The sequence below is a fragment of the Staurois parvus genome, unplaced genomic scaffold (assembly GCF_062004578.1).
Source record: "Staurois parvus isolate SC_StPar_1 unplaced genomic scaffold, SC_StPar_1.0 ptg000390l, whole genome shotgun sequence".
Lineage (NCBI taxonomy): Eukaryota > Metazoa > Chordata > Amphibia > Anura > Ranidae > Staurois > Staurois parvus.
Genome location: NW_028318186.1, coordinates 96154 through 110950, shown reverse-complemented (window position 1 = coordinate 110950; position 14797 = coordinate 96154). Strand labels below are relative to the sequence as shown.

Below are 14797 nucleotides of genomic sequence, written 5' to 3'. Positions count from 1 at the left end.
AAGCAGCAGACACAGGGCCTGGGGGCCCCTCACTTGCAAGCTCGTAGACTCTTTGGGAAAGGAACCCCTGCCTGTCTCAGATCCTGAAACCTACAATGACATTGATTGACAGGCCCCACCAGTGCCAGAGTCTAGTCTGGGGTTGCATAGGGACACAACCTCCTGTCTGACAGAGGGCAGCAGACACAAGAGCCAAGGTGCCCCTTTTTCAAAGCCCTGTGGACCCCTCTGGAGATGGACCACCAGCTTGTCTCTGGAACCTGCATGCCTACAATGACATTTTGATTGGCAGACCTTGCTGGTGTCTGCTGTACTAGGGTCTAAGTTGGGTTTACATAGATACACAATCTCCTGTCTGATAGAAAGCAGCAAAGGAAAGGTTCAGAGTGCCTTGTAGCCCCTCTGGAGGTAAAAAGGAGACGGGCCACTTGCTTGCCTTGGATCCAGGAACCTCTACATGCCCAATAGGACATGCTGCTTGGAAGACCTTGCTGGCATCTGTTGTACAGTAGTCTATGCTGGGGTTGCATAGGGACACAATACCCTGTCTGATCGAAAGCAGCAGACACAGGGGAGCTGGGGGCCCCTCATTTGCAACCTTGTAGACTCTTTGGAGAAGGAACCCGTCTGTCTCAGATCCTGAAACCTACAATGATATTGATTGGCAGGCCCCACCAGTGTAAGAGTCTAGTCCAGGGTTGCATAGGGACATAACCTCCTGTCTGACAGGCAGCAGACAGAGGGGTCTGGGGGCCCTTCACTTGGAGCCTTCTAGACCTCTCTGGAGATGAACCTCCTGCTTGCCTTGGATCCTACATACCTACATTTTGATTGGCAGACCTTGCCGGTGTCTGCTGCACTAGGATCTATGCTGGAGGGTTGCATGGGACACAGTCTCCTGCCTGATAGAAGGTAGAAGAGGAAGAGTCCAGAGTGCTGTTGTGTAGCCCCCCTGGAGACGAAGAGACGGACCACTTCCTCGCCTCGGATCCTGGAGCCCACAATGACATATTGACTGGCAGGCCCCGCCAGTACCTCCTGTGTCAGAGTCTAATCTGGGGTTGTATAGGGACACAATCTCCTGTCTGACACATGAATCCCCCCCACCCACCACCGACAACCAGCCGCCGGCCGTCTCAACGTTTCTCCTGACACACAAGGCGCCCAAGGGGGGGGGGGGGGCAGGGGACATTCCCCGGTCTCAGACCGGACGGGGCCCGGGGCTCCATGGGGGACATTTACTGCTCCAGTCTCAGGTCATTAACCAAAACCACAAGCAGATGCTTCATGTTATTCCAACGGTTTCCACGCAGAGACTTTCCTCAGAAACGCTCATGGAGCACCGTGGAGACCTCACTTCTGCCACCTTTACTAAGAGGAAAACTTCTGGAATTATAAAAAGTAAACCGTAAGAAGTACAGCTGATCCTGGAGCACACGTGTGCAGCAATCTATTATCCAATCGCAGCAGAGGTGATCCCTAATGGGAGATCTGGATGAAGGGAACAGGCCAGGGAGGAGTGATCTGGCTTAGGGACATACACATACAGATGTGTCAGATTGGATCTCATAGACAACGACTTTGTATCAGATTGGATCTCACATAGATGATGTATAAAGGAGGACTTTGTATCAGATTGGATCTCACAGACGATGTATAAACGACTTTGTATCAGAATGGATCTCACAGACCAGATTGGATCTCCCAGACGATGTATAAACGACGACTTTGTATCAGATTGGATCTCACAGACGATGTATAAACGATGACTTTGTATCAGATTGGGTTTCACAGACCAGATTGGATCTCACAGACTATGTATAAATGACAACTTTGCATCAGATTGGATCTCACAGACGATGTATAAACGACGACTTTGTATCAGATTAGATCTCACAGACGATGTATAAACGACGATTTTGTATCAGATTGGATCTCACAGACGATGTATAAACAACGACTTTGTATCAGATTGGATCTCACAGACCAGATTGGATCTCACAGACTATGTATAAACGACAACTTTGCATCAGATTGGATCTCACAGACGATGTATAAACGACGATTTTGTATCAGATTGGATCTCACAGACGATGTATAAATTACAATTTTGTATCAGATTGGATCTCACAGACCAGATTGGATCTCACAGACTATGTATAAACGACGACTTTGTATCAGATTGGATCTCACAGACGATGTATAAATGAGGACTTTGTATCAGATTGGGTCTCATAGAGAACTTCTAAAGCTACTTTGTATCAGCAGTGATGGGTGGATAGGATGTCAATGGATGGGTCTAATACAATGTAATCTTCCTGCATTAGGCTTTGCTGATCTGGCAGATGCAATCTTGCTGTGTGTGGCCAACTCCACCAATCTGTGCTACAAGAGGATATATATATATATATTGTGTGTGTGAGGAGAGGGTGTTCTATAGCAGGCCAGGGGAGAAGGGATCACAGAAGAATCCAGAGACAAGGCAGCTCAGCCAGCAGTGTGCAGATCAGGCAGAAGAGCTGACACTCAGGTTGGCCGGCGCTGCCCCGCCATCAGGGGGCGCTGAGGAGCGCGGAATGCGGATGGACACATCATCAGTCCGCACACACTCCGCACTGTGCCGGAGGGGGCGCCCCGTGCAGGAACAGAGCCGGCCCGACCCCCCTCCGCATACAGTGCAGGCTGGGGAGGGGGGTGCATGGAATGTCTGCGGCAGGGGGGGGGGATCCTACCTCAAACATGAGCCCGATGAGGACGCAGATGATGAAGAAGAAGCCGATGTCCGCATGGTTGTGGATGACGAACTCCTGGCTGAAGATGGGGTAAGTTTTCCTCCTTCTGAAAGCCATCTCCGGAGCGCCGAGCGATCCCCCTCCCTGTCCGCTCCACCGCTCCGCCGAGCTTGGCCCCGCCCCTCCTCCCCGGGACACACACGCCTTCCCCGCCAAGGGCACGCCCACTTAACACCCTGCTGCCCGACCCTTTCACAGTCCACACACTGACCGCACCGGTCACAGAGCACGCACCGATCACACTGACCGCACCGGTCACAGAGCACGCACTGACCGCACCGATCACAGAGCACGCACCGATCACACTGACCGCACCGGTCACAGAGCACACACTGACCGCACCGATCACAGAGCACGCACCGATCACACTGACCGCACCGGTCACAGAGCACACACCGATCACACTGACCGCACCGGTCACAGAGCACGCACCGATCACACTGACCGCACCGGTCACAGAGCACCCTCTGACCGCACCGATCACAGAGCACGCACCGATCACACTGACCGCACCGGTCACAGAGCACACACCGATCACACTGACCGCACCGGTCACAGAGCACGCACCGATCACACTGACCGCACCGGTCACAGAGCACGCACCGATCACACTGACCGCACCGGTCACAGAGCACACACTGACCGCACCGATCACAGAGCACGCACCGATCACACTGACCGCACCGGTCACAGAGCACACACCGATCACACTGACCGCACCGGTCACAGAGCACGCACCGATCACACTGACCGCACCGGTCACAGAGCACCCTCTGACCGCACCGATCACAGAGCACGCACCGATCACACTGACCGCACCGGTCACAGAGCACACACCGATCACACTGACCGCACCGGTCACAGAGCACGCACCGATCACACTGACCGCACCGGTCACAGAGCACGCACCGATCACACTGACCGCACCGGTCACAGAGCACACACTGACCGCACCGATCACAGAGCACGCACCGATCACACTGACCGCACCGGTCACAGAGCACGCACCGATCACACTGACCGCACCAGTCACAGAGCACGCACCGATCACACTGACCGCACCGGTCACAGAGCACACACTGACCGCACCGATCACAGAGCACGCACCGATCACACTGACCGCACCGGTCACAGAGCACACACCGATCACACTGACCGCACCGGTCACAGAGCACGCACCGATCACACTGACCGCACCGGTCACAGAGCACGCACCGATCACACTGACCGCACCGGTCACAGAGCACACACTGACCGCACCGATCACAGAGCACGCACCGATCACACTGACCGTACCGGTCACAGAGCACGCACCGATCACACTGACCGCACCAGTCACAGAGCACGCACCGATCACACTGACCGCACCGGTCACAGAGCACGCAACGATCACACTGACCGCACCGGTCACAGAGCACACACTGACCGCACCGATCACACTGACCGCACCGGTCACAGAGCACACACCGATCACACTGACCGCACCGGTCACAGAGCACGCACCGATCACACTGACCGCACCGGTCACAGAGCACGCACCGATCACACTGACCGCACCGGTCACAGAGCACACACTGACCGCACCGATCACAGAGCACGCACCGATCACAGAGCACGCACCGATCACACTGACCGCACCGGTCACAGAGCACGCACCGATCACACTGACCGCACCGGTCACAGAGCACGCACCGATCACACTGACCGCACCGGTCACAGAGCACGCACCGATCACACTGACCGCACCGGTCACAGAGCACACACTGACCGCACCGATCACAGAGCACGCACCGATCACACTGACCGCACCGGTCACAGAGCACGCACCGATCACACTGACCGCACCGGTCACAGAGCACGCACCGATCACACTGACCGCACCGGTCACAGAGCACGCACCGATCACACTGACCGCACCGGTCACAGAGCACGCACCGATCACACTGACCGCACCGGTCACAGAGCACACACTGACCGCACCGATCACAGAGCACGCACCGATCACACTGACCGCACCGGTCACAGAGCACGCACCGATCACACTGACCGCACCGGTCACAGAGCACGCACTGACCGCACCGATCACAGAGCACGCACCGATCACACTGACCGCACCGATCACAGAGCACGCACCGATCACACTGACCGCACCGATCACAGAGCACGCACCGATCACACTGACCGCACCGATCATAGAGCACACACTGACCACACTGATCACAGAGCACGTACCGATCACACTGACTGCACCGATCACAGAGCACACACCGATCACAGAGCACGCACCGATCACAGAGCACACACCGATCTCACTGACCGCACCGATCACAGAGCATGCACTGATCACACTGACCGCACCGATCACAGAGCACACACTGACTGCACCGATCACAGAGCACGCACCGATCACACTGACCGCACCGATCACAGAGCACGCATGGATCACAGAGCACGCACTGACCGCACTGATCACAGCACACACCGATCACACTGACCGCACCGATCACAGAGCACGCATGGATCACAGAGCACGCACTGACCGCACCGATCACAGCACACACCGATCACACTGACCGCACCGATCACAGAGCACGCACCGATCACACTGACCGCACCGATCACAGAGCATGCACCGATCACAGAGCACACACCGACCGCACCGATCACAGAGCACGCACCGATCACACTGACCGCACCGATCACAGAGCACGCACCGATCACACTGACCGCACCAATCACACTACCATTGATCAAACTGCAGAAAGACACTGACTACACTGATCACACTGCACATACCAGTCACACTTCACACTGATCATCACACTGCAGACAATGGCTCCAACAACACTGATTACACTGCACACAGACACTGACTACACTGACACTGATCCCACTGCACAGTGATCCCACTGCACATTAATCACAGTGCACACTGATCCCACTGCACACTAATCACACTGCACATTGATCACACTACACACTGATCACACTGACACTGATCCCATTGCACACTGATCCCACTGCACATTGATCCCACTACACGCTGATCCCACTGCACACTGATCCCACTGCACATTGATCACACTACACGCTGATCCCAATGCATGCTGATCACACTGCACATTGATCACACTACACACTGATCACACTGCACACTGATCACACTGCACACTGATCACACTGACACTGATCACACTGCACACTGATCACATTGACACTGATCCCACTACACACTGATCACACTGACACTGAATCCACTACACACTGATCACATTGACACTGATCACACTGCACACTGATCACATTGACACTGATCCCACTACACACTGATCACATTGACACTGATCACACTGACACTGATCCCACTACACACTGATCACACTGACACTGATCCCACTACACACTGATCACATTGACACTGATCCCACAACACACTGATCACATTGACACTGATCACACTGCACACTGACACTGATCACACTGACACTGATCACACTGCACACTGACACTGATCACACTACACACTGATCACATTGACACTGATCCCACTACACACTGATCACACTGACACTGAATCCACTACACACTGATCACATTGACACTGATCACACTGACACTGATCCCACTACACACTGATCACATTGACACTGATCCCACTACACACTGATCACACTGACACTGAATCCACTACACACTGATCACATTGACACTGATCACACTGACACTGATCCCACTACACACTGATCACATTGACACTGATCCCACAACACACTGATCACATTGACACTGATCCCACTACACACTGAGCACATTGACACTGATCACATTGACACTGATCCCACTACACACTGATCACACTGACACTGATCCCACTACACACTGATCACACTGCACACTGACACTGATCCCACAACACACTGATCACATTGACACTGATCCCACAACACACTGATCACATTGACACTGATCCCACTACACACTGATCACACTGACACTGATCCCACTACACACTGATCACATTGACACTGATCCCACAACACACTGATCACATTGACACTGATCCCACTACACACTGATCACATTGACACTGATCACACTGCACACTGACACTGATCACACTGCACACTGACACAGATCCCACTACACACTGATCACATTGACACTGATCCCACTACACACTGATCACATTGACACTGATCCCACTACACACTGATCACACTGACACTGAATCCACTACACACTGATCACATTGACACTGATCACACTGCACACTGACACTGATCCCACTACACACTGATCACATTGACACTGATCCAACTACACATTGATCACATTGACACTGATCACACTGCACACTGACACTGATCACACTGCACACTGACACAGATCCCACTACACACTGATCACATTGACACTGATCCCACTACACACTGATCACATTGACACTGATCCCACTACACACTGATCACACTGTCACTGAATCCACTACACACTGATCACATTGACACTGATCCCACAACACACTGATCACATTGACACTGATCACACTGACACTGATCCCACTACACACTGAGCACATTGACACTGAATCCACTACACACTGATCACACTGACACTGATCCCACTACACACTGACACTGATCCCACTACACACTGATCACATTGACACTGAATCCACTACACACTGATCACACTGACACTGATCCCACTACACACTGACACTGATCCCACTACACACTGATCACATTGACACTGATCCCACAACACACTGATCACATTGACACTGATCCCACTACACACTGATCACATTGACACTGATCACACTGCACACTGACACTGATCACACTGACACTGATCCCACTACACACTGACACTGATCCCACTACACACTGATCACATTGACACTGATCCCACTACACACTGATCACATTGACACTGAATCCACTACACACTGATCACATTGACACTGATCCCACTACACACTGATCACATTGACACTGATCCCACTACACACTGATCACATTGACACTGATCACACTGCACACTGACACTGATCCCACTACACACTGATCACATTGACACTGATCCCACTACACATTGATCACATTGACACTGATCCCACTACACATTGATCACATTGACACTGATCCCACTACACACTGATCACATTGACACTGATCCCACTACACACTGATCACACTGACACTGAATCCACTACACACTGATCACACTGACACTGATCCCACTACACACTGATCACATTGACACTGATCACACTGACACTGATCCCACTACACACTGATCACATTGACACTGATCCCACTACACACTGATCACATTGACACTGATCACACTGACACTGATCCCACTACACACTGAGCACATTGACACTGATCCCACTACACACTGAGCACATTGACACTGATCACATTGACACTGAATCCACTACACACTGATCACACTGACACTGATCCCACTACACACTGATCACACTGCACACTGACACTGATCCCACAACACACTGATCACATTGACACTGATCCCACAACACACTGATCACATTGACACTGATCCCACTACACACTGATCACACTGACACTGATCCCACTACACACTGATCACATTGACACTGATCCCACAACACACTGATCACATTGACACTGATCCCACTACACACTGATCACATTGACACTGATCACACTGCACACTGACACTGATCACACTGCACACTGACACAGATCCCACTACACACTGATCACATTGACACTGATCCCACTACACACTGATCACATTGACACTGATCCCACTACACACTGATCACACTGACACTGAATCCACTACACACTGATCACATTGACACTGATCACACTGCACACTGACACTGATCCCACTACACACTGATCACATTGACACTGATCCAACTACACATTGATCACATTGACACTGATCCCACTACACACTGATCACACTGTCACTGAATCCACTACACACTGATCACATTGACACTGATCCCACAACACACTGATCACATTGACACTGATCACACTGACACTGATCCCACTACACACTGAGCACATTGACACTGAATCCACTACACACTGATCACACTGACACTGATCCCACTACACACTGACACTGATCCCACTACACACTGATCACATTGACACTGAATCCACTACACACTGATCACACTGACACTGATCCCACTACACACTGACACTGATCCCACTACACACTGATCACATTGACACTGATCCCACAACACACTGATCACATTGACACTGATCCCACTACACACTGATCACATTGACACTGATCACACTGCACACTGACACTGATCACACTGACACTGATCCCACTACACACTGACACTGATCCCACTACACACTGATCACATTGACACTGAATCCACTACACACTGATCACATTGACACTGATCCCACTACACACTGATCACATTGACACTGATCCCACTACACACTGATCACATTGACACTGATCACACTGCACACTGACACTGATCCCACTACACACTGATCACATTGACACTGATCCCACTACACATTGATCACATTGACACTGATCCCACTACACACTGATCACATTGACACTGATCCCACTACACACTGATCACACTGACACTGAATCCACTACACACTGATCACACTGACACTGATCCCACTACACACTGATCACATTGACACTGATCCCACAACACACTGATCACATTGACACTGATCACACTGCACACTGACACTGATCCCACTACACACTGATCACATTGACACTGATCACACTGCACACTGACACTGATCCCACTACACACTGATCACATTGACACTGATCCCACTACACACTGATCACATTGACACTGATCCCACTACACACTGATCACATTGACACTGATCCCACTACACACTGATCACACTGACACTGAATCCACTACACACTGATCACACTGACACTGATCCCACTACACACTGATCACATTGACACTGATCCCACAACACACTGATCACATTGACACTGATCACACTGACACTGATCCCACTACACACTGATCACATTGACACTGATCCCACTACACACTGATCACATTGACACTGATCACACTGACACTGATCCCACTACACACTGAGCACATTGACACTGATCCCACTACACACTGAGCACATTGACACTGATCACATTGACACTGAATCCACTACACACTGATCACACTGACACTGATCCCACTACACACTGATCACACTGCACACTGACACTGATCCCACAACACACTGATCACATTGACACTGATCCCACAACACACTGATCACACTGACACTGATCCCACTACACACTGATCACATTGACACTGATCCCACAACACACTGATCACATTGACACTGATCCCACTACACACTGATCACATTGACACTGATCACACTGCACACTGACACTGATCACACTGCACACTGACACTGATCCCACTACACACTGATCACATTGACACTGATCCCACTACACACTGATCACATTGACACTGATCCCACTACACACTGATCACACTGACACTGAATCCACTACACACTGATCACATTGACACTGATCACACTGCACACTGACACTGATCCCACTACACACTGATCACATTGACACTGATCCAACTACACATTGATCACATTGACACTGATCCCACTACACACTGATCACACTGTCACTGAATCCACTACACACTGATCACATTGACACTGATCCCACAACACACTGATCACATTGACACTGATCACACTGACACTGATCCCACTACACACTGAGCACATTGACACTGAATCCACTACACACTGATCACACTGACACTGATCCCACTACACACTGACACTGATCCCACTACACACTGATCACATTGACACTGAATCCACTACACACTGATCACACTGACACTGATCCCACTACACACTGACACTGATCCCACTACACACTGATCACATTGACACTGATCCCACAACACACTGATCACATTGACACTGATCCCACTACACACTGATCACATTGACACTGATCACACTGCACACTGACACTGATCACACTGACACTGATCCCACTACACACTGACACTGATCCCACTACACACTGATCACATTGACACTGAATCCACTACACACTGATCACATTGACACTGATCCCACTACACACTGATCACATTGACACTGATCCCACTACACACTGATCACATTGACACTGATCACACTGCACACTGACACTGATCCCACTACACACTGATCACATTGACACTGATCCCACTACACATTGATCACATTGACACTGATCCCACTACACACTGATCACATTGACACTGATCCCACTACACACTGATCACACTGACACTGAATCCACTACACACTGATCACACTGACACTGATCCCACTACACACTGATCACATTGACACTGATCCCACAACACACTGATCACATTGACACTGATCACACTGCACACTGACACTGATCCCACTACACACTGATCACATTGACACTGATCCCACTACACACTGATCACATTGACACTGATCCCACTACACACTGATCACACTGACACTGAATCCACTACACACTGATCACACTGACACTGATCCCACTACACACTGATCACATTGACACTGATCCCACTACACACTGATCACATTGACACTGATCACACTGACACTGATCCCACTACACACTGAGCACATTGACACTGATCCCACTACACACTGAGCACATTGACACTGATCACATTGACACTGAATCCACTACACACTGATCACACTGACACTGATCCCACTACACACTGATCACACTGCACACTGACACTGATCCCACAACACACTGATCACATTGACACTGATCCCACAACACACTGATCACATTGACACTGATCCCACTACACACTGATCACACTGACACTGATCCCACTACACACTGATCACATTGACACTGATCCCACAACACACTGATCACATTGACACTGATCCCACTACACACTGATCACATTGACACTGATCACACTGCACACTGACACTGATCACACTGCACACTGACACAGATCCCACTACACACTGATCACATTGACACTGATCCCACTACACACTGATCACATTGACACTGATCCCACTACACACTGATCACACTGACACTGAATCCACTACACACTGATCACATTGACACTGATCACACTGCACACTGACACTGATCCCACTACACACTGATCACATTGACACTGATCCAACTACACATTGATCACATTGACACTGATCCCACTACACACTGATCACACTGTCACTGAATCCACTACACACTGATCACATTGACACTGATCCCACAACACACTGATCACATTGACACTGATCACACTGACACTGATCCCACTACACACTGAGCACATTGACACTGAATCCACTACACACTGATCACACTGACACTGATCCCACTACACACTGACACTGATCCCACTACACACTGATCACATTGACACTGAATCCACTACACACTGATCACACTGACACTGATCCCACTACACACTGACACTGATCCCACTACACACTGATCACATTGACACTGATCCCACAACACACTGATCACATTGACACTGATCCCACTACACACTGATCACATTGACACTGATCACACTGCACACTGACACTGATCACACTGACACTGATCCCACTACACACTGACACTGATCCCACTACACACTGATCACATTGACACTGAATCCACTACACACTGATCACATTGACACTGATCCCACTACACACTGATCACATTGACACTGATCCCACTACACACTGATCACATTGACACTGATCACACTGCACACTGACACTGATCCCACTACACACTGATCACATTGACACTGATCCCACTACACATTGATCACATTGACACTGATCCCACTACACACTGATCACATTGACACTGATCCCACTACACACTGATCACACTGACACTGAATCCACTACACACTGATCACACTGACACTGATCCCACTACACACTGATCACATTGACACTGATCCCACAACACACTGATCACATTGACACTGATCACACTGACACTGATCCCACTACACACTGATCACATTGACACTGATCCCACTACACACTGATCACATTGACACTGATCACACTGACACTGATCCCACTACACACTGAGCACATTGACACTGATCCCACTACACACTGATCACATTGACACTGATCACATTGACACTGAATCCACTACACACTGATCACACTGACACTGATCCCACTACACACTGATCACACTGCACACTGACACTGATCCCACTACACACTGATCACATTGACATTGATCCCACTACACACTGATCACACTGACACTGAATCCACTACACACTGATCACATTGACACTGATCACACTGCACACTGACACTGATCCCACTACACACTGATCACATTGACACTGATCCAACTACACATTGATCACATTGACACTGATCCCACTACACACTGATCACACTGTCACTGAATCCACTACACACTGATCACATTGACACTGATCCCACAACACACTGATCACATTGACACTGATCACACTGACACTGATCCCACTACACACTGAGCACATTGACACTGAATCCACTACACACTGATCACACTGACACTGATCCCACTACACACTGACACTGATCCCACTACACACTGATCACATTGACACTGAATCCACTACACACTGATCACACTGACACTGATCCCACTACACACTGACACTGATCCCACTACACACTGATCACATTGACACTGATCCCACAACACACTGATCACATTGACACTGATCCCACTACACACTGATCACATTGACACTGATCACACTGCACACTGACACTGATCACACTGACACTGATCCCACTACACACTGACACTGATCCCACTACACACTGATCACATTGACACTGAATCCACTACACACTGATCACATTGACACTGATCCCACTACACACTGATCACATTGACACTGATCCCACTACACACTGATCACATTGACACTGATCACACTGCACACTGACACTGATCCCACTACACACTGATCACATTGACACTGATCCCACTACACATTGATCACATTGACACTGATCCCACTACACACTGATCACATTGACACTGATCCCACTACACACTGATCACACTGACACTGAATCCACTACACACTGATCACACTGACACTGATCCCACTACACACTGATCACATTGACACTGATCCCACAACACACTGATCACATTGACACTGATCACACTGACACTGATCCCACTACACACTGATCACATTGACACTGATCCCACTACACACTGATCACATTGACACTGATCACACTGACACTGATCCCACTACACACTGAGCACATTGACACTGATCCCACTACACACTGATCACATTGACACTGATCACATTGACACTGAATCCACTACACACTGATCACACTGACACTGATCCCACTACACACTGATCACACTGCACACTGACACTGATCCCACTACACACTGATCACATTGACATTGATCCCACAACACACTGATCACATTGACACTGATCCCACTACACACTGATCACACTGACACTGATCTCACTACACACTGATCACATTGACACTGATCCCACAACACATTGATCACATTGACACTGATCCCACTACACACTGATCACATTGACACTGATCACACTGCACACTGACACTGATCACACTGCACACTGATCACATTGACATTGATCCCAGTACACACTGAGCACATTGACACTGATCCCACGACACACTGACACTGATCCCACGACACACTGATCACATTGACACTGATCACACTACACAAATACAAAACAAAATATAGAGTGCAGCAGTCAGGGTCTACCCTCTGTTCACATCAGTGTCCACCAGTTATATCTGTGTCCCCCCTTCTATCAAAGTCCCCAACATTTCCCTATACATCAGGGTTCCAAGAGTCCCTCCTTACATCAGAGATCACCTATACAT

The 14797-nt window shown here is 49.7% G+C and overlaps 1 protein-coding gene across 1 annotated transcript in view; it reads right to left on the bottom strand.

Moving 5' to 3' along the window:
* TRAM2 (translocation associated membrane protein 2) overlaps window positions 1-2907 on the bottom strand; it is a 97199-nt gene extending 94292 nt beyond the window's left edge. Inside the window, exon 1 of the mRNA XM_089685990.1 lies at window positions 2733-2907. Coding sequence (XP_089542116.1) covers window positions 2733-2849 — 117 coding nt within the window. The 5' untranslated portion in view covers window positions 2850-2907. The remainder of the gene's footprint in view (window positions 1-2732) is intronic.
* Window positions 2908-14797: the final 11890 nt, after the last annotated feature.